The 27,480-nt window shown below is 55.7% G+C and overlaps 1 protein-coding gene across 3 annotated transcripts; it reads left to right on the top strand.

Moving 5' to 3' along the window:
* The first annotated feature begins 606 nt into the window (after positions 1 to 606).
* Palm (paralemmin) lies at positions 607 to 26,995 on the top strand. 3 transcript variants are annotated; one of them, XM_090339769.1, is made up of 9 exons: positions 607 to 810; positions 13,191 to 13,242; positions 13,540 to 13,620; positions 14,640 to 14,770; positions 16,098 to 16,251; positions 17,446 to 17,467; positions 20,344 to 20,403; positions 22,832 to 22,963; positions 25,335 to 26,995. In XM_090339769.1, the coding sequence occupies exons 1-9, from the start codon at positions 806 to 808 to the stop codon at positions 25,868 to 25,870; spliced, it is 1,173 nt and encodes a 390-aa protein (XP_090195895.1). In that variant the 5' UTR covers positions 607 to 805; the 3' UTR covers positions 25,871 to 26,995. The 3 variants fall into 3 exon arrangements, with proteins under 3 accessions (XP_090195895.1, XP_090195898.1, XP_090195903.1); XM_090339772.1 differs by lacking the exon at positions 22,832 to 22,963; XM_090339777.1 differs by lacking the exons at positions 607 to 810; positions 13,191 to 13,242; positions 13,540 to 13,620 and adding an exon at positions 13,967 to 14,035.
* Positions 26,996 to 27,480: the final 485 nt, after the last annotated feature.

Below are 27,480 nucleotides of genomic sequence, written 5' to 3'. Positions count from 1 at the left end.
TTCCTGGGTACCACATACATAGAAAAAAGCCAGAAATGGTGCACAGTGGTAAAGCTCGAACCTTGAGAAAGCCCAAGGGCAGTGTCCAGGCCCTGAGTTGAAGTCCAAGACTGGCAATAATTAATAATAATAATAATAATAATAATAAATTCCTGGATGTCACAACTGTCTCCCTGTGTGTGTGGAGGGGGGACACAGGTCCCTGCTTCTGTCCTCAGTACCCAAAGATGAAGCTGGAGTTCTCCCGCTGCCTCCTTTCTCCCTCTGTTGGCATGGAGGGTGCCCAGCCTGCAGCAGGCGCGGCTCAGCCCCCTCCTCACCCCAGGGCCTTTGCAGCAGCCCTGCCCTCACTCGCTCAGGGAACTCCAGGGTGATGGTGATGGGGGGGTTCACCTCGGTGCCTGCTCCTGAGGATGGCGTCCCGCCCCGCCCCGGGGCTCCCACTCCTGCCCTGGGATTTCTGTGTCCTCGGATGCCGGCTTGGAGAGGGTGTCGCGGAGGGGCGGGGTGGGGGAGCGCGGGGCGCGGCGCGGGGCGTGCGCGGGGCGGCCGGCAGGAGGCGCGCGCGGGGCGCGCGGGGCGCACGGGGCGCGCGGAGCGGCGGCGGCGGCGCGCGCACGAGCCCACCCGGCCGCGCCCGGACAATACAGCGGCGGGCGCGCGGGGCGATGCCCGCGCCGGTGCCGCCCCCGCGCCGTGCAGCCCGGGCCTCCAGACCTTAGCCATCGCCACCCCCTGCACCCCACACGCGCACCCGCGTCCGAGTCCCCGCACCCCGCGCCGCCATCGCCGGACCTCGCGGGAGATGGAGTGAGTAGGCGCGCGAGCCGCCGGCCGAGGCCCCACGGCTGCCCGCGTCGGAGGCGAGGGGTGGTGGTGGGCATCGCGACCCCACTGGGGACGCCGGGGAAGGGGGGCGGCCGGGGAGAGCTGGACGCGGCCGGCGGGGACCAGGGCGGGGGACCGGGCAGGGCCACGCGCCCCGAGGCCTCCCCAGGGCGGGGGCGGCCCGGGGCTCAGCTTCGGGGGGCTCCGAGCACGCAGCGGGGTGGGGGCCACTGTCCGGCCAGCCGAGGCCACCTGTAGGTGCACAGCCCCGGGGACCCCTTCCCGGACCTCTGCCGTTCGGGGTCCCCCCCCCCCGCCTCCAGCCCCGGGGAGCGGGCGGCTTGCGCCCCCCCCCCCCCCCGCCAGTCTGTCTTCAGTTCCAGCTGTTGGCGGGGTGAGGGGGTTCTCAGTCCACGGTTTAGAAAAGGGATCCCAGGCGTTCCCCAGGCCAGAAGGAGCCCCTCCCCTGCAGGGATCCCCCCACAAAAACGGGGGGGCAGGTAATAGGGTCGGAAGGTGTGAACCTCTGCGCCCCCCCCACTCCAGTGGGGCCGCCTGGCCTGGTGTGTGGGGCTCGGCGAGCAGACCCGGGTGGAGGAGAGTTCTGGTACACAGCAGGTGCCAAATGCGTGCGCATGGATCCTCCAGGCACCGCCGTCCCCTCTGCCCGGCGTCTGGGACTCCCCCTCCCCCGGGACCCTCACTCCCACAGGTGGCTGGAGAGGTCCCCGGGGTGGGTTCACGGGCAGGCATCTGGGGGGCACTTCTGGAGTCACACAACACCCCCCCCTCGTTGGTGACAAGCCAGCGGCGTCCCATTGCGTTCTGGGTGCTTTGTCCCCTCCCCAGCCAGGGCCCCCCGGGACGCGGAGGTCCAGCCAGGCCAGCTTGGCTGGTGGCCGCTCCCCCACTGCACTTCCCTCTGGGTGTGTTGCCTGGGTGGGGGGGTTCACCAGGGCCTGCCACACCCTTGTCAGGGTGGGAGACACTCAGACAAAGGCCTGGCCTCTCCCCCACTGCGCCCCGGGAGCCCAGCCAGGGTCTCTGGGGAGCCAGGGCCCCGACTTGCCTGTTTCTCATCCCTAGCTTGTTTATCTGCTTTGCTTGGCGGGGCCCAGGGGAATCCATCTCCGGGCCTCCTGGCAGCAGGGCCTGGGCAGGGTGTGGTCGAGGAGGGGGGCTGCCTGGAGGAGGCCACTCCACCAGGGGGTAGCCAGCTGATTGGGGGCATCTTCTGACTGGGCCCTGTTATTTCTTTCCATGCCACCTGGTACCCCTTTTCTCAGGTGAATCCTGAGGTCCGGAGACGCACCCCCAGATACCTCAGGGTCATAAGGCACTCAGAGAGTTCCCTGGTCCTGCCACCCTGCCCTGTTGGTTTCTCGGTTGTGGGCTTGGCATGGTGTGTAGGTCCCTCTCTGGGTTTGTTCATCAGTCTTTTACGTTTTGAGGGTGCAGCTGGGATTTGGACTCAACTGGCTATGGAGACCAAAACCTCTGTCCTTGGTCCTCCATTGTCAAGTGATACTGAGACACCTGTCCCTCGTTCATAGCTGTTTTGGAGGTGGGCAGGGGCAGCTTCCGGGCATGGAGTGAAGCAGGAGTTTACCTGCACAGGCTTACCTGGCTCTGTTCCTGTGGATTTCAAAGTCTGAGACATGGGAGAAGGCCAAGGCGGTGGCATGGCCCAGAGTTACAAAGTTTAGTTAATAGGTGCTTGGTGGAAGCTGATATCGTAGGATCACAGTTCAAAACCAGCCCAGGCAAATCCTCGACTTTTATCTCTGATTTAAAAAGAGCAAGAAGTGGAGCTGTGCCTCAAATAGTAGAGCACAAAGCAAAAGCAGCTCAGGGATGGCACCCAGACCCTGAGTTCAAGCCTCAGTACCTGTGCCCCCCAATAATAATAATAATAATAATAATAATAATAATAATTTAACAAAGCTTAAATTCGTGAACTTCATTAAATCCATCCATATCTGTTCATTTAAGAATATAAAGATTAGGCCGGGCGTGGTGGCTCATGCCTATAATCCTAGCTACTCAGGAGGCTGGGATCTGAAGATCTGGGGTCAAAGCCAGCCCAGGTACTAAAGAAAGTGAGACACTTATCTCCAATTAACCACTAGAAAACAGGAAGTGGGGCTGTGGCTCCAGGGGTAGGGTGGTAGCCGTGAACTGAAGAGCTCAGGGACAGCGCCCAGGCCCAACATTCAAGCCCCATAACAGACAAAAAAAAAAAAATGATTAGGGGCCAGGCGTGGCCTAGTGGTAGAGTGCTTGCCTAGCATGTATGAAGCCCTGGGTTCAATTCCTCAGTACCACATACACAGAAAAAGCCGAAAGTGGTGCTGTAGCTCAAGTTGTAGAACTCTAGCCTTAAGAAAAATCTCAAAAACAGTGCCCAGGACTGACAAAAATAAATAAATAAAAAATAAAGAGTGAATGATTTTTTTAAAAAGAAAGAAATGGCTTTGCAGGCTCAGTGGAGGAGGGGACTCTACTAGGGAAAGAGTTGTGTGTCCCTGTCCCTCAGGGGGACTTGGGGGTCTGCCCAGCCCTTGGCCCAATGTGCTGGACCTTTCAGATTCTTCCTTCCCTCTCCCTCTTTCCCCCTCTCTGGGGAATTTGAGAGGGAAATTTCAGAGGCTAAAGTCTCTATTGGGTGCTTACTGGGGCTCTGCCAGGCTCTTTTTTAGGTGCTAATCTCTCTTTTTAATGATAGAGCTGGTTGAAAGGCATTGTGGATCTGCTGATAATTGAATTTAATACCCTGTTTTCTTTCTCATTGTATCTCTTTTGCTCAGCATATCTGCTTGAGCTGGAGCTTCTGGATTTTTGATTAGAACAATGTAACCTTTCTCTCCCAACTTGAGCACATTTGCTTTGAATTAGGAATGTTGGTGTTTTTGTTTATGGTAGTACTGGAGTTGAACCCTGGGCCTTACACGACACACAGGCACTCTACCACTTGAGCAATACATACCCCAAGCTGGCTTTGGTTGTTGTTGTTTGGTACCATTACTGAGGTTTGAACTGAGGCCTTCGTGTTGTCAATTTGGCCTTTTCCACTTAAGGTTGGCGTTCTACCACTTGAACCACAGTTCCACTTCTGACTTTTTGCTGGTTAACTGGAAGCAAGAGTCTCATAGACTCTTTCTTTTCTGCTCTGGCTGGCTCCAAACCCTGATCCTCAGCTCTCAACCCCCTGAGCAGTTAGGATGACAGGGGTGATTTTTCAGGTAGGGTCTCATTTTGTGTGTCTCCCCACCTCCCCTGGCTAAGCTGGACCTGTATCTCTCCACATAAAACCTGCTCTCCTGGCTGGATGACAGGCACCAACCACCATACCAAACTTAAGAGGAGGTCTAGATAACTCCCTTTCCCTTCTCTCCTGAACTGAGCTCAAACCTGGATCCTCCAGACTTCTGGAAAACGAGGATTACAGGTTATGAAGCTTTGCAGGTTACCAGCTGCAAAGGCCAGGGCTAAATTTGTGCCCTTTACGTTGCCATAGGGTCTGTGCTAGAGGAACTGTGAGGTGTGTGTTTGGGCGGGGGGGGGGGGGGGGGGACGGGGTATCAGACAGACATCAGCTTTCAGACCCGCATGTTCTTTTTTCTTTCTTTTTTTTCAGTGCTAGTCCTGGGGTTTGAACTCAAGGCCTAGGCCCTGTCCCAGAGTTTCTTTTTTGTTATGGCTACAGGTCTACCACTGAGCCACAATACGACTGCTGAATTTTTCTGAGTAGATTATTAAGAGATGAGTCTTTCAGGCTTTGCTGCCCAGACTGGCTTTGAACCACGATTCTCAGATCTCAGCCGCCAGGGTAGGATTACAGGCGTGAGCCACCTTCGCCCAGTATGGTTATTTTTTTTAGATAGGGTCTTGATTTCTGCAAGACCAGCCTGAGCTTCGGTCATCCTACTTATTCTCCCTGTAGTTGAGAGATAGGAATGCCACACCACGCCTGGCTTTTTCTGTTGAGATGGCAATTCCAAGAACTTTTTGTCCAAGCAGGCCTTGTTCCTCTTAATCTCCTGAGTAGCTGATTATAGGTATGAGCTATCAACAGTGCTATTTACTTTGGAGAAAGGGGTTATAGTGTGTACCAGGCTGGCTTGGAACTCACTTCCCTCAGTCTTTGCGGTGCAGGGATTATAGGTATACACTATCATATCTGGCTTGATGGTCTCCGATCATGCCAGGAAATGGGTTGATGTGGATTTTTTTTAATGTTATTACTTACATCTTTTGTGGAAATTCATCATCCTCTTCAAGACCTAAAGCTCACACAAGATCAGAGCAGCACGGGAAAGGTTTCCTGCTTCATCTCACCATGGGTCTTTGCTGTGAAAGGTTTTCAAGGGTTTGCCAGGCAAGCAGAAAGGTGTACGCGCTTGATGGAGGACTGGGCATGTGCAGAGGCCTGGAGATGGTAAGGAAGCACTGGAAAAAAGAGATGACTCTTTAAGCCGGGCGCTGGTGGCTCACACTTCCAATCCTAGCTACTCAGGGAGTTGAGATCTGAGGATCATGGTTCAAAGACAACCCAGGCAGGAAAATCTGTGAGACTTTTATCTCCACTCTGACCAGCAGAAAACCAGAAATGGTGCTATGACTCAAAGAGATAGAGCACTAGGCTTGAGCAAAAGAGCAGAGGGACAGTGCCTAGGCCCTGAGTTCAAGCCCTAGGACAGTGAGAAGGCTCTTTGGTTTGTGCTCTTGAGGGCCAGATTCAGCCAGAGTCAGCATCTGAGCAGGAAGGGGTAAAGGCTCCCTAGCCACTGGGAACCAAACAGGGACTGGAGAGAGAAGACAAGTTGAGGCCTTGGGGGGGTGTGGCCAGGGGTGGATGGGTGGCTGCTCTGCCTGTTTGAATAGAGAAAACAATGGAGCTCAGTGCTTCAAGCCATCAGAGCTGTCCCTGCAGACAGGCAGCCTGGCCAGGAGAGCTGGCACAGGAGAGAGCCTGGTGCATAACAACTTCCTGTCCCCGAGTGGAAGTTGTGTCTGAGAAGCTTCAGGTCAGGCCAGATGGCTGAGTCTCCTGCCTGAGACAGAAAAAGCCATTGGAGGGTCAGGACAAGGCCTGTAAGCCCAGCTATGGGGAAGGAGGCAGAGAGGACACAGATTTGAGGCCTGGAGGCCCAGGGGTCCAGCATCACCTGTCAACGATATGAGGAGCAGATGACCTTCTGATCATGTAAAGTCTCAGGGCAGGGTCCTGGGAGGCCCTTGAATGGTAGGAAGGATGCCAGGATGCCCACCCCAGCTCTGGCCCTTGCTAGAAAGGTTGTCTTTTTCTATATAAATGTAAGTATTTATAGTACATTTATAGTATTCGTTTCATTGAAATATAGTTCACATAGCCTATAACTAGCCTCCTGTTTAAAGAAATATAATTTAAGGACTGGGAGTTTGTACTCTACCTAGTGGTAAAGTGCTTGCCTAGCATGCACGAAAACCCAAGTTCGATTCCTCAGTACCACATGTATAGAAAAAAGCTGGAAATGGTGTTGCAGCTCAAGTGAGAGAGCTCTAACCTTGAGAAAAACCAAGGACAGTGCTCAGGCCCTGAGTTCAAGTCTCAGGACTGGCGAAAGAAAGCAAATCAGAAAGAAAGCTAATTCAAGCTGGTCTTTGGGGTTCATGCCTGTAATCCTAATCCTAGCTACTCAGGAGGCTGAGATCTGAGGATCCAGCAGGGGCAGGAAAGTCTGTGTTTTATCTCTAATTATGCATAGAAAAAAAGCCAGAAGTAGAACTGAGTCGAGTGGTAAAGAGCCAGCCTTGAACCAAAAAGCTTCAGGGACTGCTCCCAGATACTGAGTTTGAGCCCCACAGCTGGAGTCCATGCACACACACACACACACACACACACACACACACACATGCATGAAGGCACTTGCAAATATAATTCAGTAGCTTTTAGTACAAGGTAAGAAATTGGGATGAAAAGACCCAAACTTTTTGTTTTGGGCCAGTTCTGGGTTTGAACGCAGGGCCTCCTGATTCTTCTGCTTGCTTTTGTGGCTGATGTTTTACCATTTGAACAATGCTTCCAAGCTCAGCTTCTAGGTGGTGATTTTGGGGCTGGAGTCTTTCTGACTTTTCCATGCTGGCTGGCCTCAAACCTCCCTCTGCCAGGTCTTGTCCTGGCACCTAGGATTGCAGGGGTGAACCACAAGCACCTGAGGCAAACTTTGAAAGTTTCTTTGAATGCCGATGCTACAGATGGAAAATTCCACACCTTAGCTTGTGGGACAGGTTACAGGCAAAGCACAAACCCGGGCTGGGGACGTGACGGAGTGGTGAGGACACAGCATGAAGGAGCCTTGGTTCCTCTCCTCCCCTCCCCTCCCCCCCAGCGTCTCATGCTGGAACACTTGAAAAATAGAGCTCCATTAAAGACTTTCTAAACAGGGCACCAGTGGTTCACACTTGTAATCCTAGCTAATCAGGAGGCTGAGATATGAGAATCATGGTTCCAGCCCAGTCCAGGCAGGAAAATCCAGGAGACACGTATCTCCCATTAGTCACAGAGAAAGCCAGCAGGTGCTGTGGCTCAAGTGGTAGAGTGCTAGTCCTGAGCAAAAGAGCCCAGGGACAGACTAGGAAATACTCAACCCCCCACCTTTTGATAGCAAATTCTGCCACCCCACCCCCATCCCTATGAAGTTCCAGCACCTTCTAGAACATCGCCGCCACAGTCACCTCATCCCTTCCTGAGCCCCTCCCCCTATGCATCCACTTCCTGCCTCTGAAGACAGTCAGTCAAGAGTGTCTCCTGTGGACTGGAGTGGCCACACAAGGCCTGAATGAGGAGGGGCCTGTGAGGTGAGGTGAGGAGATCTGAACTGGCAGAGGAAGGCCCATTGGAGACCTGCACTGGGAGAGTACACCAGGAATTTGGCACAGCCAGTGCAAAGGCCCTGGGTTAGGGGCAGGAGCAGGCCAGGAATGCTTTGTGGGTTCTGGCTGGAGGAGTGAGGGATGGGGAAGGAGCTTGGGCTTTGTGGGGTTGGATTCTCCTTCAGACCTGCCTAGTCAACCCATTCCTTCTGGAGGCTGCAGGCCAGAGTCCAGCTCCTCCCCCACCCCAGGTTAATAGGCAACAGGTCTACCTCTGCCCAGGACCTTCTGGAACCCTTAGAAATCCCTTGTATTTTTTTTTACCTCGCTAGTGTCTGCCAGCCTTTCTGAACTGGTGTTAGAGGGCTGGGAGAAGGAAGGTTTCTCCCCACTCCTGGCGCCCCCAGAGGGCAGCAGGAGAGGTGGTGGTGCCCAGCTAAGCTACAAAGAGGAATTGGCCACCTGCACTTAAGGATGAAGGGACAACCTGGCACAGGTGGCTCATGCCTGGAATCCTAGCCACTCAGGACGCTGAGAGCTGTGGATGGCAGCACGAAGCCAGCCGGAAAAGTCCCTTTACCACCTCAGAGCTGGAAGTAGGGGCTGGGAATGTCCTTTAGTAGAGTGCTTGCCTAGCATGCGTGAAGTCCTGGGTTCCACAGAAACAGAAAAGGCCAGGTGTGGTGCTGTGGTTCAAGTGGTAGAGTACTAGCCTTGGGCAAAAGAAGCTCAGGGACAGTGCTCAGGCCCAGACTTCAAGCCCCAGGACTGGTGCAGAGGAGGGGGGAGGGAGGGAGAAAGAGAGGAACAGGGAGAAGGAGAGAGGGGGAGGGAGAAACTGGAAGTAGAACTGTGATTCAAGTGGTAGAGCTCCAGCCTTGAGGGGAAAAAAACAAAAACCTAACTCAAGGACATCATGTAGGCCCTGAGTTCAAGCCCCAGGACCCACCAAATAATAATAATAACAACAACAAAGGCACAAGGCCCTCACCTAGCCAGGTTGGTGGGCTCTCCCCAGTGGGCAGCCTGGCTCCCTGTGGCCATTCAGCCAGCCTGACTTGAAATTCTCCTGGCCAAGGCCAAGGTCAGCGCTTTCCTTTCACTGGACAGCAGGAATGTTCCTGGCGCTGGGCACTGCGCCTGCTCAGTTGAGAGCCCCCCCCACTTCTGTCTACCAGGAAAAGATCTCGTGTGACAAACCCCCCCCCATCCCTTACACCCACCAGTCTCTGCCAGGGCCCTCCCTGCCCGCTGGGTGACCTTGGATTTGTTGCATAACTTCTCTGGACCTTTCTGAAAAGGGGGAAAAAAAAAAAAACAAGCCTGCCAAGCGCAGAGCCGAGGCCTCTCTCTGGGCTGTGTCTGGCTCTGGGCTGGAGTCCCATTAGCTCATCTGCTGCTGGAGCGAGGATTATCTCACACGCTCACAGACGACGCCCTACGCGGGTCCTCCAGCCGCCCACACTGCAGCACCCCAGCCCAGATTTTGCTCCAGAGTATTGTAAAAATAATCGCGTGCGCGTGGGGCCCGGCCGCCTGCGCTGCAGGTGGGCAGTGCCAAGCTGGTGAAACCCACCTTCCAGAGATGGCAGCCACTGGAGGCCACACAGCCAGCCAGATACCAGGCAAAACCCAGCCTTGGGCTGGGAGTGGGGCCTGGTGGTAGAGGGCTTGCCCAGCAGGCAAGACCACGGTTTGATTCCTCCATACCACGTCCAAAGGAAAGGCTGGAAGTGGTGCTGTGGTTCAGGTGGTAAAGCTCTAGCCTTGAGCAAAAAGTGTTCAAGGACAGTGCCCGGGCCCTGAGTTCAAGTCCCAGGACTGGCAAAAAATAAATTTTTTTTTTTAAAGAATTGTGCCCATGACTGCAGCTTGGACTCAGAATCTGGGTGCTGTCCTTGAGCGTACTCAAGGCTGGCACTTTGCCACCTGAGCCACAGCTCCACTTGCAGGTTTTGGCGAGCTCATTGGAAATAAGAGAGACCCAGAGAATTTCCTTCCTGGGCAGGCGTTGAACTCAAGTATCCTGAGTGGCAAGGATTCCAGGTGGAACCACCTGCAGCTGGTGTGCCCAAGACCTCCAGCTGGGACCTGGGCCCAGCCCGTGCCCACACCCCTGCTGGCCCACCCGACGCAGAGATGGGGAGGCTGAGATGGGGGTCCTCACCACCCCTACTGTGTCTGCCCCCCCTTGAGTAGGACAGTGGTCTGCCTCCTCCAGTCTCCAGGCTCCTCTTCATCAGGCAGACCACATGCCAAGGAGCCCCCAGGGCTGCGGTGCCCTCTGACGCCCCCCCACTCCTGCCCACCCTCCAGGTCGTCCCCCCGCCTGCAGGCAGGGAGCCTGGTGAGGCCCCCAGCCCTGTCCGGGGGTGGGAGACGCGGGCAGGCCCCGCCCCTGTGTGGGCCTCGCGTTGCCATGGGGACTGCGAGGTTGCCAAGGCGACCGACTCCCGCGGGCCTCCATCCATCAGGCGGTGGCGGTCCGCGCTCTGGGGGGGGGGCAGGGCGCGGCTCTGGCTCCCACCCCCCTTCATCCCCCATCCCCACCCAAGGTGGGGGGGGCCCAGCCTGCACCCCTCCATCTGTGGCCCACACGGCGGAGGGGGGGGAAGCCCTCTCCCCCTGCCTCTCCTCTGCTGGCTGTGCCGGCCTGACCTTCCCCTGGCCCTGCCCTGGGACAGGCTGTTCAAGTGGACACTGCCGCCTTGTCTCCAGGCTGGCGAGCCAGCCGCACAGACATCCCTGTGTCTCTGTGTCTGGCCTGAATAGTCACCTGACCACTGGGGTGGGACCGGGGCCACTGGGCAGCCATGCCCAGTGCTGGTCTTGTGTGCCCCGAGGTCTGGGCTGCTGTGTGGACCTCTGATGCAGCTTCACCAGCATCCTCGAGAGGATCCCATCAGGGCAGCAGTTACTTGAGCTGTGTCCAGCTCTGCCACTTCCTAAGTCTTGCCCAGTATGGACAAAGTGACCAGTCCTGGGAAGAACTAACACACAGGGGAAACACCAAGTACAAAGGGCCTGGAGTAGGAGAGAACTGGGTATCTAGACATAGATCCTGGGACTGGAACTGTGTCTCGATGGTTTCTTCCCAGGTGTGGTGGGAGCCAGGCAAGCTTTCGTGTAGAAAGGGTCCGGATGGGATTCTTGTGTTGAGAAGCTGTCTTGGATGGTGGGGTAGAGAGAGGCTGTGGGCTCTCAGGAGCCAGGGAGAAGTCCTGGGTTAGAACAGGGATGAAGGGAGAACCTCTGGGAAACTGGGCAAACCCAGAACTCCCAGTTGAGCTGGTCCTTGTGAAAGGGCCCTCAAGCCAGAAAGCTAGATCAAGCCTCTCCTGAACCCCACCCAGCTGAACCCAGCCTAGCTCTGGAGGGAGAAGGGGAAGCCACAGAGGGTGTGGTTCCTGCTAGAGGTGGGGCCCTGGGGAGGTACCAGATCCCTGTGGTGTGGCCAGCCAGGAAGGGAGAGGCTGCTGGGGGTCACCATCAGGGCGTGGGAGTTCAGCAACTCCACAGGCCTCAATGGGGCCAGGAAACTGAACCTGTGGGCTCAGAGTGGCCTCCTAGGCCAGGACTGTGTGCTCCTGATGAATTGTGCGACAAAAACCAAAACCAAAACCAAACTGAGGGTGTCTGCGGCCCCACCACTTACAGATGGGGAAACTGAGACCCAGAGAGGTGTGAAGGGCTTTCTGAGAGCCCAGGGTGACTCTGGGCCTGATAACAAAGGGTAGCAAGAAAAGTAAAGGACAGGCTGTAATTTCAGTCTCTTCTAAGATAAGGGTCAAAGAGGGAGAGGGGGGACGGGGAAGGGCTAGGGCTGGGAATGTGTGGGGAGGGCAGGCTGGGGGAGAGGAGGTTAGGGGAGGGAGGTTAAGGGAGGAAAGGCCAGGGAAGGGAAGGAGGACAGAGGGACTGGACTGGTCACCAGGCCCTGCCCCCATTTGCTTGGGCCTCCTGCCCAGGGGCGCTGCCTCCAGCAGCCAGCTGGCCCTAAAATCATTTGGGATTTGGGGCAGAGGATTGGAAACTACCCCCCCCCACACACACTTCCACTTAAACCAGGAACCACCCCACACCCCACGCTCACTACTGCTGGTGTCCTGGGAACACACCAGCCCATTTCTGAGCTCCAGCTCCCAGCGGTTTTTGGGACCCTTGACAAGCCCCTGGGATGGGAGGGGCGGGAGGGGCTGATATCACAGGCTCTACCCACTGGGTTAGGACCTGGCCAATATTGGAGGGCAGAAGGAGGGGTGTGTAGTGGAAGGCAAATCAGGCCCATTGGATGCACAGTGCTCAGTAGGGCACCAAAGTCCACTGGGGCCTGAAAGAGGGTGACGATTCCAATCTCCCCTCCTCCTCTTCCTCCTCCTTCTTATTAATTTATTTTTTTGGTAGGTCATGGGGCTTGAACTCTGAGCCTGAGTGCTGTCCCTGAGCTCTTCAGCTCAAGGCCACCCTACCCTTGAGTCAAGTCCCACTTCCCATTTTCTAGAGGTTAATTGGAGGTAAGAGTCTCAGGTTCTTTTGTGCCTGGGCTGGCTTTGAACCTTGATCCTCAGATCTTAGCCTCCTGAGTAGCTAGGATTACAGGCATGAGCCACTGTGCCCAGATTATTATTATTATTATTATTATTATTATTATTATTATTACCAGTCCTGGAGTTTGAACTCAGGGCCTGGGCACTGTCCTTGAGCTTCTTTTACTCCAAGGCTAGTGCTCTATCACTGGAGCCCCAGCACCAATCCTGGCTTTTTCTGGGTATGTTGTACTGAGGAATGGAGGCAAGCACTCTACCACTAAGCCACATTCCCAGCCTCCCCACTACTGTGTATCAATCGCAAACCTCACTGAGTAGCCCAGCCCTGGTGGACCACCCCTGTAATCCTAGCTACTCTAGGAGGCTGAGATCTGAGGAACGAGGTTCAAAGCCAGCCCCAGTGTAGAAATCCAAGAGGCTCTTATCGCCACTTAACCAGTAAAAAAGCCGGAACTAAGGGTGTGGCTCAAGTGGTGGAGCACCAGCTGTGAGCAAGCCTCAGAACCAACACACACACCAAAGCCCACCTCACTGGGCAAGCTGGGGGGGAAGAAAAATGGACAAGAATATCCTTCGAAGTTCACCCCCTCGCTGGGCCCTTTGGGCTGCTGGGACTTGCCAGTGGAGGAGGTCAGTGTGGAAAGTGCCAGGATGGGATCCACGTGAGGGAGTCCGGTGGGCCTTGTGCCCGCTTGGTGGGTCCTCCGAAACCTGTGAGCTCGTATGCATTTCTCCAGGCCCACCCCCAAGAATCCCCCTCTTCCCAAACGTTCCAGGGTCTTGGGTCAAGGGCCTCTCCTGGTCCTGTCCGGGGTGCCTGTGCCTGCCTTGGCCCTGTGCTGGGCGTGGTGGGGGGCGTTGCTGGATGAGGTTTTGCTGGGTGAATGGGTGAATTCGGTGGCCGGGACTGGAGGTTGGGGCTGGGGTAGGGGGTGAGCTTGCCCTTGGCCTCCTGTCCAGGGTCCTGGCGGCAGACACGGCATCCCAGCAGGAGCGGCTCCAGGCCATCGCAGTAAGTGACCCCTGTCTTGTGGCACGGGATGGGAGGGGGTCCGGCTTGGGGCGCAGACCCAGGGCGTGGAAATAGCCCTGAGCACAACCTCCCCCGGGGGGTACAGATGGGGAAACTGAGCCCGGCCGCAGCTGAAGGCAGGCAGAGCCCCGACACGCTGCTGCCTGGAGTCTCCAGGAGACCCCCAGCCCCGAGGCCACCGGGGAAGCCGAGGCGCACGCCGGGAACGCAGGGTCTGGGGAGGAGGGCCCGAGCCCGGGCGGGCGGGGCGGCCTGACGCCGCCTGCGTCCCCTCAGGAGAAGCGGAGGAGGCAGGCGGAGATTGAGAGCCGGCGCCGGCAGCTGGAGGATGACCGGCGCCAGCTGCAGCACCTGAAGGTAGGGGGCGTGGCGGTCCCGGGGGCGGGGCCAGGGGCGGGGCTGTGACGTGTTGTTGTGGGCGTGGTCTCTATGGTGGGGCCCCACCGGCGTGGCTTGAACAGCTAGGCTCTTGTGGGCGGGGCCCTGGATGTGGGCGGGGCCTGTATGGTGGCGTGGCCTAGTTGGACAGGTTTTTTTGTGGGTGGAGCCTGCATGGAGTGGGGCGGGACCAGAATGAGCAGAGTCTTGAGGGCGTGGGCTGTAGGGGCGGGGCCTGTGTGGCATGGTCATGTGGGCGGGGCCTGTGTCTGCGGGACCTGGTGGGCGTGGCCTTGGTGGAGGCAGGCCGTCTCTGTGAGGGCGGGGCCTGCCTGGGTGAGGTGTTCCTGGGTGCCTTGCAGTCTCCACTGACCATGAGGAACTGGGGGATAAGGTGGTCAGCACCCTCATTCCGACCCAACCCTGAGCCTGATCCCACCCTGATGCCATCCATAACAGCTTTGCCCCCGATCCTGCTTGACCCTGACCATGATGTGGGTCACAGCCCTGACCCACCCTAGACCCTCTTTCTAACCTTGACCCTTGATCCCAGTGCCAACAAAGGTCTCTACTCTGACCCAGACCTAGCCTTTGACTTTGACTCTGCTCCCTGGCTATGAAGATGCAGACTGTGATCCTGACCCCAGCCTTAATTCCATTCATAATCCCAGCCTGGATCAAGACCTCAGCCCTAACCTGGCACCTTAACTCTGAGGATCCTGGTTCAAATTCAGCCAGCACAAATAGAACCATAGAAGTGGAAGTGTGGCTCAAGTAGTAGAGCACTAGCCTTGAGCAAAAAAGCTCAGGGACAGCACGCGCACGCGCGCACACACACACACACACACACACACACACACACGACCCCTGGCCAAACTGTGAGCCAAACTCTGGTCTTTACTATAACCATGACTTTGACCCTGACCACAGTCAGGACCCTGACCTTGTCCCCATACTGACTGTAACTTGAGTGTGACCCCCCACATCTGCCACCCCAGTCCAAGGCACTTCGGGAGCGCTGGCTGCTGGAGGGGACGCCGTCCTCGGCCTCGGAAGGTGATGAGGATATGAAGAGGCAGATGCAGGAGGACGAGCAGAAGGCCAGGCTCCTGGAAGAATCCATCTCCAGGTGAGCTCACAGAGAAGCCTCAGGTAGACTCCCTTCCTGAGGAGCCCAGATGGATGAACCAGGGTCTTTCATGGGTGGGGAATGAGGATACTAGGCTTCAGGACATAGTGGCTAGCTCAGGTGTGACCCCCAGCTAGATTGCTGTGGGGGTGATGGCTTTGCTGAAGGACTCGCAGGTGGGGGGGGGCTGGGCTGGGCTGTGGGCAGAGCTTGCCTCAGTGTCACTGAGCTCACAGTACTATGAGAGCAGGTGTAAGAGTCATTCAAAGAAAGTGGGGGCAGATCCAGGGTACCAGAGAGGATGGGAATTGCCGCCTTTGGCCTCCTGGAGGGAGGGGGGCTTCCTGGCGCTAGCCCAGTCCTCAGTCCCCCTTCCCTCCCCCCCCCAGCAGAGGTCACAGTGGCAGCTAAGCCTACAGGAAACAGGGGAAGGGGGAAGCAGCAGGATGGGGAAAGCAGGATGGGGACTGAGACAAAACACCAGTTTCCAGCAGGCAGAGGCCCCTGGCCAGCTGGGAGGAGCAGGGTCAGGGCGGAGGGAAATGACCAGAATTCCAAGTGTCTGCTCAAGCCAAGGAAGGGGCCCAGAGGATGGGGACTGAGAGGTGGCCCCAGGAAGAGGTGAGAGGTCACAGATTTTAGAATGGGTGGGGAGGAGGGTGTGAGCCCAGCTTTGCCTGTGGAAGCTAGACTTTACCCCACTTCTGAACCGATGCCCACACAGAGCAGGTTTGAGCCCGGGGTTCCCTGCTGGTTCACCTGCTCAGTGCCTCTGCCTAGATAATGCCAGGATGGTCCCATCCACCAAAGATCTCAGCCAACCCTAGCCGGGGACTGGTGGGGGCGGCTCTGGCTCTAGCTCTATCCTAGATAGGGGCTGAACTGCCTGGAGCCCCCCTCCCGCCCCACCAGCCCAGCCCTCTTTGTTTTCCTGGATTTGTTTGTGTCTTTTGGGGGGGGGCGGGGGTCAATACTGGGGTTTGATCTTAGGGCTTTTGGCTTGTTCTGTCTCTTAACCACGCCTCCAGTTACCTTCTGTAACTTGGAAAATGACACTTTTTTTCCATGGTCCCCAGAGAGATAACATTTCCTGCGAAAAGGAAATGAATTGGAGAGGAAAACAGCAGAGCTCATTTGTAGTTCGTGATGACAGGATGGTGCCATTCCTCCTGCTCTGCTTGCTGGCTGGTGATGGTGCCATGACATGCCTCGGTTTCCCCACTTGTGAAGCCACACGAGAAGACCACGAAGGGTCATTAGGAAAAGTTAAGTCCAGTGAGCCACAGGGTCAAAAGTAAACTTGCATCTCACACCTGCCTCTTCCCAGGTTGGAAAAGGAAATAGACATGCTGGAAAACGGGGTGTCAGCCCCTGCTGCCCCCCAAGAAAACGCCACAGCCTCCAGCCCGGCACGGACTCCAACCTCAGCCCCAAGCCCAGCCCGGGACAACAAGACAGAAGTGGTGGTGAATTCACAGCAGGTAAGGAAAAGGGTGTCCACAGCAGGCTTGGGACCCCATTGATGTGGGGAGCACTTTGACCTAGAGACAGGAAGATTTTGTTCCAAATAGAAGGGACCCCCCCCGAAACACACATACAGGGTGCACTGAGGCAGGACTGTTAGAGAAAGAGCAAGAAGCTGCTGCACTGACCGGGCAGGGGAATGGAGTTGGGTGACCACGGAGAAGACACTGGAGCTAGAGTGACTTGAAGGCCTTGCCAGAAAGGAGCAAGATCTGAACCCCAAAAGAGAATGACCCGGAGCCAGTGGCTCACGCCTGTAAGTCTAGCTATCCACGAGACTGAGATCTGAGGGTGACAGTTAGAAGCCAGCCTGGGCAAGAAAGTCCATGAGAGGGCTGGGAGCGTAGCCTAGCACAAAGGAAGACTGGGTTCAATTCCTCAGTACCACATATACAGAAAAAGCTGGGAGTGCTGCTGTGGCTCAAGTGGCAGAGAACTAGCCTTGAGCAAAAAGTGTACAGACCCCGAGTTCAAGTACCAGGACTGGCAAAGAAAGAAAGGAAAAAAAAAGAAAGTCTATGAGACTCTTATCTCCAGTGAACCACCAGAGCGTGTGTGTGTGTGTGTGTGTGTGTGTGTGTGTGTGTGTGTGTGTGGACATGTGGTCAAGCTTTAAAAAAAATATATGGGGGCCGGGAGTTTGGCCTAGTGGTTAAAGTGCTTGCCTAGCATGCATGGAAGACCCGGGTTCGGTTCCTTGGTACCACATACATAGAAAAAAGCCGGAAGTGGTGCTGAGGCTCAAGTGGTAGAGCTCTAGCCTTGAGTAAATCCAAGAACAGTGCTCAGGCCCTGAGCTCAAGCCCAGGACTGGCAAAAAAAAAAAAGGGGGGGGGGATGGGGGCAGAGCTGGGCACCAGTAGCTCACACCTGTAATCCTAGCCATTTAGGAGGCTGAGAACTGAGAATCATGGTTCAAAGCCAGCTCGGGCACAAAAGTTCATGAGCTTCTTATCTCCAATGAGCCACCAGAGAAAACCAGAAGTGGCTCTGTGGCTCACAGTGGTAGAGTACTAGCCTTGAGCTGAAGAGCTCAGGCACAGTGCCCAGGCCCTGAGTTCAGGTCTTAGGACCAGCACCAGAAAAACCATGAGATGAGAAGGAAATCAACTGAAGCCCAGCACCAGTGACCCCTCTGTTTTCTCTTGCAGACTCCAGTGGGCACACCCAAAGGTAAGGCATCTTTCCGGAAATGGTGGGGCTTGGGTGCCCTCTGGTGGCCATAGAGGGGACTGTATGTGGGTGGAAGTCTGAAAGCAGTGATTGTTGGTAAATAGAACACACCTGATTAATTCTGTTATTCTACTAGAGCCCTAACTTGGGCTCAAAGTATCCTGATGCCTGTATTGCTTTTTCATAAGATCCCTATGGTAGAGCTGCCAGATGAGACAAAGCTGGGCAAAAAAAAAAATTCCTGGGGGCAGTGACTCACGCCTGTAATCCTAACTACTCAGGAGGCTGAGATTGGAGGATTGAGGTTCAAAGCCAGCCTGGGCACAAAAGACTATCTCCAATTAATCACTAGAAAATGGGAAGTGGGGCTCCAGGGGTAGGGCAGTAGCCTTGAGCTGAAGAGCTCAGAGACAGCGCTCAGGCCGAGTTCAAGCCCCATGACCCACAAAAAAAAAAAAGGGAAAAAGAGAACCAGGTGCCCAGGTGCCCATTGCAATGCCCATCATTCTTGCTACTCAGGAGACTTGAGATCCAAGGATTATGGATTGAAGCCAGCCTGGGAAGGAAAAGCTGGGATTCTTATCTCCTTTAAACACCTAAAAACCAGAAGTGGGCCTGTAGTGCCAAGTGGTAGAGCCCTAGCCTTGAGCAAAAGAGCTTGGGGACAGCACCCAGGCCCCAAGTTCAAGCCCTATAACAGACAAAAAAAAAAAAAAGCTAAGCTTGAATGTGAGGCCTTGAGTTCAAGCTGTTCCAAAAAAAGACAAAAGTAAGGGCCAGAAGTTTGGCCTAGTGGTAGAGTGCTCACTTAGCATGCACAAAGACCTGGGTTCGATTCTTTGGTACTGTATACATAGAAAAAAGCCAGAAGTGGTGCTGAGGCTCAAGTGGTAGATCTCCAGCCTTGAGAAAGTCCAAGGACAGTGCTCAGGCCCTGAGCTCAAGCCAAGGACTGGCAAAAAATACATACATATATATATATATATATATATATATATATTATGTAGATAGACACACATATCACAGGCTGTAGAGACCTTGAATTTGAGCCCAGCACGGGAAAATCCACCTAAACTATGAATATGTGCTGCGCCGTCGTGGGCTGGAGCTTGGGAGAACAAGCCAGCACAGTGGTCTGTGGCATCTGCGGCCTGATTTGTTCTGTTAATTATTCATAAGGCGAGTGTTTCCTTGTCTTAGTGTAGAATGAAAAATTAATAATTAGACAAATCCACACAGTTCTCTCAGGGATTTTGTGAAAATCACTTGGGCTATAAAATGAACACCAAGGCTAGAAGTTTGGCCCTGCCTAGCATGCACCGAGACCCGGGTTCGATTCCTCGGTACCACATACATAGAAAAAGCCCCAAGTGGTGCTGTGGCTAAGTGGTAGAGCTCTAGCCTTGACAAAAACCCAAGGACAGTGCTCACGCCCTGAGTTCAAGACCCAGGACTCTAGCAAAAACAAATAAACAAAACAAAACCAAACAAACAAAACCAGAATGTGGGCTAGGACAGTGGCCAGCGTAGGGTAGAGTGTGTTTGCATGGTGAAAGGGGCTGTGTCTTGGTATTTTGGGAGGACTGGGGCATGAGGGCTGGAGTTTAAGGATTGGGCCCAAGGCCTTATCTCTTGTTGGTGCCAGTGGCTTAGGGCCATAATACTAGCTAATCAGCAGGCTGAGACCTGAAGACTATGATTTGAAGCTAGCCTAAGCAAATAAATTCAAGAAACTCTTATCTTCAATTCACCTACAAAAAGTCAGAAGCAGGGCTGAGAAAGCCATGAGAGTGCCATGGCTCACGCCTGTAATCATAGCTTTTCAGGAAGGTGAGATCTGAAGATCAAGGGACAAAGCCAGCCCTGGCACAAAAGGATCGGAGACTCTTCTCTCCAATTAACCCCTAGAAAACGGGAAGTGGGGCTTGGCTCTAGGGTAGGGTGATAGCCTTGAGCTGAAGAGCTTAGGGACAGCCCCCAGGCCTGGGGTAGAGCAGTAGCCTTGAGGAGGAGGAGGAGGAGAAGGAGGAGGACGACGAGGAGGAGGAGGAGGAAGGAGGAGGAGGAAGAAGAAGAGGAAGGTGGAGGGCTGAGAATCTGACCTAGTAGTATCGGTAGAATGCTTGCCTAGCATGTATGAATCCCTGGGTTTGATTCCTCAGTACCACACAAACAGAAAGAGCCAGAAATGGTGCTGTGACTCATATGGTAGGGTGCTAGCCTTGAGCAAAAACTTAAGAACAATGCCCAGGCCCTATTTCAAGCTCTCATACTGGCAAAAAAAAAGTCAGAAGTGGAGGCATGGTTTAGGTGGTAGAGCTCCAGCTTTGAGTGGAAAAAGCCAGGCAAGAGTATAAGATCCTGAGTTCAAGTTCTAGTACACACACAAAAAAACAAATAGATGGGAAAGCTGGTAGCTACTCAGGAGGCTAAGATTTTTTTTTTTTTTTTTTTGCCAGTCTTGGGTCTGAGCACTGTCCTTGGACTTTCTCAAGGCTAGAGCTCTACCACTTGAGCCTCAGCACCACTTCCAGCTTTCTTCTATGCATGTGGTACCAAGAAATCGAACCCAGGTCTCCGTGCGTGCTAGACAAGCACTCTACCACTAGGCCACACTCCTGGCCCCAGGAGGCTAAGATTTAAGAGTCATGGTTCAAAGCCAGCCTGGGCAGGAACGCCTATGAGATTCTAATCTCCAATTAACCACCAAAAAGCTGGACGTGGAGCTATGACTGGAGCGGAAGAGTGCCAGCCTTCAGCAAAGTATGTTCAATGATTGATTGCACCCAGGCCCTGGGTCGAAGCCCAGAACTGGCACCAAAAAAAAAAGGGCTTCTTCCTAACCCGTTCTCTCCCCTCTCTGTCCTTCCATGCAGCGCAGCCAGCTTCCGACAGCCCTGTGAGGGTGGACAGTGGCTCCCCCATGAGGAAGGCAGGTGGGTGGGCCCCAGCCCCTGTCCTGGGTCCAGCCACTGTCTGCAGACTTGGGGTGGGGGTGGGGACGAAGGCCTACTGCTCGTGGGCCGGCCTGGTGGGGACCGTGGGGCTGCGATGGTGGCTGGGTTCCGGGCACTGTCCCCAGACTGGGGTGATCCTGGCACACTTCTGCTTTGCAGTCTTGTCACACATCACCAGCCCAAGCTTCCCCCGAGAAGACGGGCTCAGCATGGCCGGTTCTAACCCAGGCAACACACCATGGCTTCCATTCCCCCTAACATGGTGGCAGCTCCCCCTGGGGCCTGGGGCGGCACACCCTCCCAGCCTCCCCATGCTCACGCCTGCTTTGGGGACACAGGCGGTGGGCTGGATCTCCTGGCAGCCGTGTCGCACGCTAGGAAGCAGAAGGCCAGCTCATGCCAAGCATGCACAAGGCCAGCCTCAAGTCCTTGCCCTGTCATGTGACATCTGATACCTCGGTTTCCCCCAAAAGTATAGGGGTGATGGTATATGGATCCCACACCAGGGCCCAGTGATGCCTGTGGGTCCCGAGAAACCACTGATTGCTGCTTGAATGGCGCAAGTGCACAGAAACAAGGAAGAAAGGGAGAGATAGGTTGTAACCAACATGTATCAATGGCCGGGGGCACAAGGTCTGTCGGTAGGGGAGGCCTGGGGTCTTCCGTGGAGTGCCAGCAGGCTGAGGGGATCGTTATCCAAAATGGAGGATGCCAGTTTGTTCCAGGCCTGGGTGGCCCTGGGCCAGACGCCTTGGAAGGAGGGGGAGAGAGGAGGTGGTGTGGCAGCCTGGGATTTAGGTGTCTAGGAACCCAGAGGGATGTGGGATTAAATCACAGGGATTAAATCAGTGAGTCAGTAAAGACTTCCTGCGTGCCTGCTGCGTGCCAGACATGAAGGACAATAGCCCCGGGGCAGCCACTATTCTGCTGGGGTGACTGGCTGGCTACAAGTCATTTGCAGAATGAAAGCAGAGACATGTGGAGTTTGGGGAAAGAAACCATTTTCAAGCCACAAGGGAGGACTTGGCAGTGGGAACAGGGAGGGATGGCAGGGTAGGGCGGGGCCCGTTGTGACCCGTCATGACCGTGTGCTCCAGCGCCCTCTGGCGGCCGCAGGGAGCACAGCAGGGCGGGTGTGTTGCACTGGGCCTGGGGTAGATGCTGCTGGGACAGGTGGGTTCCGTCTCACACACCCGTCCCCGGGTGGAGATGCTGTTTGGTGGTGGAGAATGCAGGTGAGGGCTGAGAGGCACCAGAGGAGGAGGCTGCAGGCTGTGCAGGTGGAGGAGATTGAGGGGTTGAGCAGGGAGAGTGTGGAAGGGGGTGGGGGTGGGGGTGAGGGTGTGTCTGCTACTCTTGGAACTTGAACTCAGTGCCTGGGCGCTGTCCCTGAGCATTTTTTACTTGAGGATTGTGCTCTACCACTTGAGCCACACCTCCACGTCTGGTTTTGTGTGTGTAGGGTGGGGAAGGGTTGGTTAATTGGAGGTAAAAGTTTCCATGAATCCTACCTGGAAGGTGGGAGACTGTGGCCTCAGCTCGCAACCCCTGAGTCGCTGGGATTCCAGGCGGGAGTTGCCAGCTCCTGGCAAGTATTTTGGGACTCGGGTGGGAGACATGTAAGCAGATCTGAACTTGTTCAGGGCAGGGTTTTTTTTTTTTTTTTGAGTCAGTCCTGGGGCTTGAACACAGGTCCTGAGCACTGTCTCTGAGCTTCTTTTACTCAAGGCTAGCGCTCTACCACTTGAGCCACAGCACCATTTCCGGCTTTTTCTGAGTATGTGGTACTGAGGAATCAAACCCAGGGCTTCATGCATGCCAGGCGAGCTCTCTATCACTAGGTCACAACCCTAGCCTGGGGGCCAGGTGTTCATGGAGAACACTGGTCGTTATTGGAAGAGGTTAAAGGCAGAACTGGAAGGAATTCCCCTGAGCTCAGGCAGGAGGTGACCCGGAAGGCCAGGTAGCCAGTGGAGGACGGATGAGTTATGGGTGCCCTGGAAGGAGGCCAGGCGAGTGGGGGGCAGGCTGCGGTGGGTCATGTCAAGGCGAGGGTCACTGCGGTCTTTCGGCTGTCTCCTTGTTCTGAGGAGCTCTAGCTCCAGGCCTGTGTCCTGAATGGCTCCCCACAGGGCTCGGGGAACCCTTGGTTCTTGGTGTTGAGCGGTGAACCTCCAGGAACGGCCTGGAAGCTATGGGAGGTGGTGGGATTGGGGAGAACGCATTCCTGGGGGTTCACCTCCCAACCCGAATAAGGCTGCTTCCTCTCTGCTTGGCTCCGTGCTGCTGGCTCCACCCACCATCTTCCCCACCCCTGGCTTGGCAACTGCCTTGGCAGGGCACAAGGGGTCGTCTTGGGGTGTGGGGGGGGGCAGGCTTCGGGTTAACCCCGTGCCTCTTGTGTTAGCCATGTACTCCGTCGAGATCACGGTGGAGAAGGACAAGGTGACCGGGGAGACGAAGGTGCTTTCCAGCACCACGCTGCTCCCCAGGGGCCCCCTCCCGCAGGGCATCAAGGTCTACGAGGACGAGACCAAAGGTACGAGGCCCTCCTCCCCACCTCCCGGGGGCCCCCACAGGGCCCGAGCCCAGGCTGGCATTCCGGTGCTCACTACACACCAGGGTGCCTGGCATCCATGGTAGATGGCCCGTCCTGGACTCCTGTGGATTGTCCTATCTGTGGGCCTTGCGTGAGCGGGGTGGCCTCTGGGTCCCTCTGTGTCGTAGAATGATCATCACCTCCTTTCCACGTTGCGTGGTTGGGCCTCATGCGTCCACTCATGTACCCAAGGACAGGTCTTCTGGCCTTGAAAGGCTGTGTAGGTGTGATCCGGGGTGTGGTGACATCTCGTGGTGGTTCTGTCACCTCACGGTGGTAGAGAGCCTTGCTCCATAGCCTTACCCTACCTCCTGGTCACAATCCATTGGTTTTTTATTTCTGCCTCCCGGCAGGGGGCACTATCACTCATACCTCCTACTGCTTCTGATGCCCCCAGAAAGCCAGCGAAGAGGAATGGCCAGGCCAGGGGCTGGTACTTCATGCCTATAATCCTCGAGACTCAGGAGGCTGAGATCTGAGGATCACAGTTCAAACCCAACTCCAGGCAGACAATTCCAAGAGACACTTAATTCCAATTAACCACCAAAACCACCTGAAAGCTGAGGTGTGGCTCAAAGGGTAGAGTGCCAACCTAGAACTAACTAAATAAATAGCCTGGGTCCTGAGTTCAAGCCCGACTACTGGCACACACACACACACACAAAAAAAAAGTCTATCCAGAAACCCAGCCACTTGAGCCTAGGCAAGAAGGACCATGCCCATATCCTTATCCCTGCCCCTCCCACTAGCCCTCCCCACTGCCCAGCCTTCTCCCACCCCCATCCCTAGGGACTCAAGACCTGCCTGACTGGATTCTGGTTGCTTAGCAACAGCAAGTGATGGTTTCCATGGCACCGAGGGCTCAAATTCCTAGCTGAGGGCAGTGGCTAGTGGGAACTAAGCCCCATCTTAGGAACTGGGTGCGTCCTATCTGCACAGTGTCACCAGAAGGCTTTGAGACAAGGGCACCCCTCCCTGGGGCCTGGACACTGGAGCAGGGAGCACTTTCTGTTTGCACTACACCCGGGTAGGGGAGCCCTGACCCTTGGCCAGGAGGAAGCAGCTGGTCCCTGTGACTTCCCTGTTTCCTTCCCCATTCTAGAAGGACCTTCTAAGGCTATACCCACGCCTGCCTTTGGACTGTGGCTGGGCGTTGTTCTGGCACTGAGACTGGATTATTAGAGAGTTCAGTGCAGCTCAGGAATTGGCAGAGGCTCACGGCGTACACATTTGGGAGAAAAACAAAACTGAGTGAAATCCGTGTCTTCAATTCAGTATCTATCAAGTAAATGCAAACATGTCTACTGGTCAGAGCCCGGGGGGTCCCTGGCTTGGGAGTGGCAGGGCGGGGTGGAGGGTTGTCTTCCTGTGTGTAAGTTCTAGGCTTGAGGGAGGAGCAAGGTCCCACCCTACTCAGCTGTGTGAATCTGGGCTACCTTCTTCCCGTCTCTGAAGTTTTGTGATTGTCCTTCTTACAGCAGAAAGAAAACAAATACAACCTCAGTCCTACTTTTCAAGGTAGTGGGCCAGGATCCAGGTGCCTGGAAATGCCTCAGAAGACACGAGAATAAAATCTCAATTCATTCCCCTCACCCCCAGTCTTTTTTGGTTCTTAATAATTATTTTACATACCAGGGGCCTCCACCTGTAACCCTAGCTACTTCAGGTGACTGAGATCGGAGGATTGCAGTTCAAAGCCAAGCCCAGGCAGAAAAATCCATGAAACTCTTATCTGGAATTCACCAGCAAAAAGCTGTAAGTGGAGGAGTGGCTCAAGTGCCAACCTGAGTGAAAAAGCCAAGAGAGAGTGAGGGGCCTTGAGTTCAAGCACCAGTACTTGCACACACAAATAAGTATTTTTACAGCTGGACATTTCCAAGAAAGCTTTAACTCTCCATCAGGTTTTGATTTGCTTTGTGTTGTCAATCATGGAGCTTGAACTCAGGGCCTGGGCACTGTCTTTGAGCTTCTTTTACTCAAGGCTAGCACTTGACCACTTCAGCCACAGTGCCACTTCTGGTTTTTGAGTGAGTGGTTAATTGGAGATGGGCGTCTCCCAGGGGCTTTCCTGCCTGGTGGGTTGTCATCCTGAGATCTCAGTCTCCTGTGTAGCTGGGATGAGAGATGTGAGCCGCTGGTGCCCAGCTGATTTCCAGGGTTTGAGGAGCTGGGATTACACAAGTAGCACACCACACCTGGCCGTTGGGGTTGATATCTTGCTAAGCCTCCAAGCAGGCATGTCCCATCTGAGAGCCAGGCTCACTCACGCTGTGTCTGTGTGTCTGTGTCTCTCTCTGTGCCCCCCCCCCAGTGGTCCACGCAGTGGACGGTACGGCTGAGAACGGAATTCACCCTTTGAGCTCCTCCGAGGTGGATGAACTCATCCATAAAGCCGACGAGGTCACACTGAGCGAGGCCGGGTCCACAGCAGCACCCACGGAGCCACGAGGTTCCTCGGAGGAAGCCGTCCGGACCACACCTTCCAGACGAGAGATTACTGGGGTGCAAACCCAGCCTGGAGAAGCCACGTCGGGCCCCCCCGGCATTCAGCCTGGCCAGGAGCCACCCGTTACCATGATCTTCATGGGTTACCAGAACGTGGAGGACGAGGCGGAAACCAAGAAGGTGTTGGGGCTACAGGACACCATCAAGGCAGAGCTGGTGGTGATCGGGGATGCCGCCGAGCCCAAGGAGCCCGCCCCACCCAACGGCAGCGCCGCCGAGCCCCCCGCCACCCAGGGCCCCCCTGAGGAGAGCCAGGCTGGGCCCAAGGCCACCACCACCACCACTGAGCCCCAGGACCTTGACATGAAGAAACAGCGCTGTAAATGCTGCTCCGTCATGTGACCCGGCCTCTTCCCCTGAACCCCTCTTCCTGCCCCCACCCCTGACCTCGGCTCCACAGACACCCCACCAGCCCGGTCCTTCCTGGAGTCTGACCACCTTCCACTCACTACTTCACACCCCCCTCCCCCACACCCGGGACACACATGAGTTCTCCGTGGCCCGTGAATTTTCTTGTGCTAGAAACCAGAGGGGAGGGGCCTGCTGACCACACTCAACCGTCACCCGAATCACTGAGCGGGGCACCCCACCAGGTGAGGGAGGGACGGGCTGATGCCTCTTTCCAGGAATGAGGGATCCCTAGGCCCCACACCCCAATATTGTGGCAGCTCCACAGACACAGCTCACACCCACCCCCACCCTGTGGCCCTGGCTGGCATCAACTCCATGCTGCCCTGGGCCCGGCTTGCCTGTGCCTTTCTGTCTCTTCCAGAAGATTCTCGAAGGGGACTGGGAGCTGAGGGGTTTCTGGGGCTGCCCAGGCCTGGAAGTGGGGCTCCCTGGCCAAGGCACTGGCCTTGCCAGTTGGGGTTAGGTTAGGGCCACATTTCTTTCTTGGGGGGGCCTCAAGGTCTTGGAGTGGAGACCTCTTGTCTGCTGTGCCCCCCCCCAGGCTTAGCTAGCGTATAATAGAGCTGGGGGGAGTGTATGGGGGCTGGGGAAGGTTCACCCTGGGCTAGCTTCTAGACAGGGCAGGTTGGGTCCTCAAACAGCTTCCCCCCATACATAAGACAGGGGGCTTCTTATCCTAAGCATTCCCTTTCTCTCCATTGGGCCCTCCTCTCTCCTGGTGCTAATTTGGGGACCCCTAAGAGTGACCTGCAGCCTCTAAACCTCCTTGGAGTTTTGGGGTTCTCCCCTATGATACCCTGGAAATCAGACCCTACTTACCAACTCTGCAGGGAGGGTCTGGACAAGGAGGCCCGGGGTGGGGTGGGGTGGGGTGGGTCCCCACAGGTTGGAGCAGGAGACCCCCCAGCCCTTTATCCCCTGGCCCCCCTCACTGGAAGTGGCAAGCTCCCCCCCACACACACACAGGAGGGGGCAGCCACACTCGCCCCCAGAGGCACATTCGTGCCCCATGCACGCAGACAACCCCTCCTCACAAGCTGGCTTTGGGTCACCAGGCTCCAGGCCCAGGGGTGTCTGGCCTGGTGCCCAGTGCTCAGACCATTTCTTGGTCCAGTCAGCACCCAGAGCCACAAGGAGGGCACAGGAGCCACCCCCGACGGGAGCCTGGCTCCAGTCTCTGTCGTGTCCACTTCGGGGGATGAGGGGGGTCCTGCCTGAAATCCCCCCCACAACTGCCTAGCCCCAAGTCTGTCCTGGAACCATGAGCCTTTGCTGAAGTGCCCTGGCTGAGTCCTGCTTTTGACGTGTGATCAGGCCCCCTGATTTTTTTTTTTTTTTCCCAGAGAAGCAAATAAACAGTGTGGAAGCCCAGTTCCTGCCTTCTTGAGTTTCATCCTGGGCGGAGAGGGGAGAGGGGTGCGGCCGGCTGGGGCTGGACAGGGCGGGGCTGCCAGGTAGGGGAGCCATAAAAGGGGAGGCCTGGGCTGTGTGTGGATGAAACTAGCCATTGTCACCTCCCCACTGCCACCACCACCCCTACA

The sequence above is a fragment of the Megascapheus bottae genome, chromosome 1, assembly GCF_031878675.1.
Source record: "Megascapheus bottae isolate mThoBot1 chromosome 1, mThoBot2.hap1, whole genome shotgun sequence".
In the NCBI taxonomy this organism is placed as follows: Eukaryota; Metazoa; Chordata; class Mammalia; order Rodentia; family Geomyidae; genus Megascapheus; species Megascapheus bottae.
Note: the sequence above shows the minus strand (reverse complement) of the source record. Positions and strands in the feature narration are given on the sequence as shown.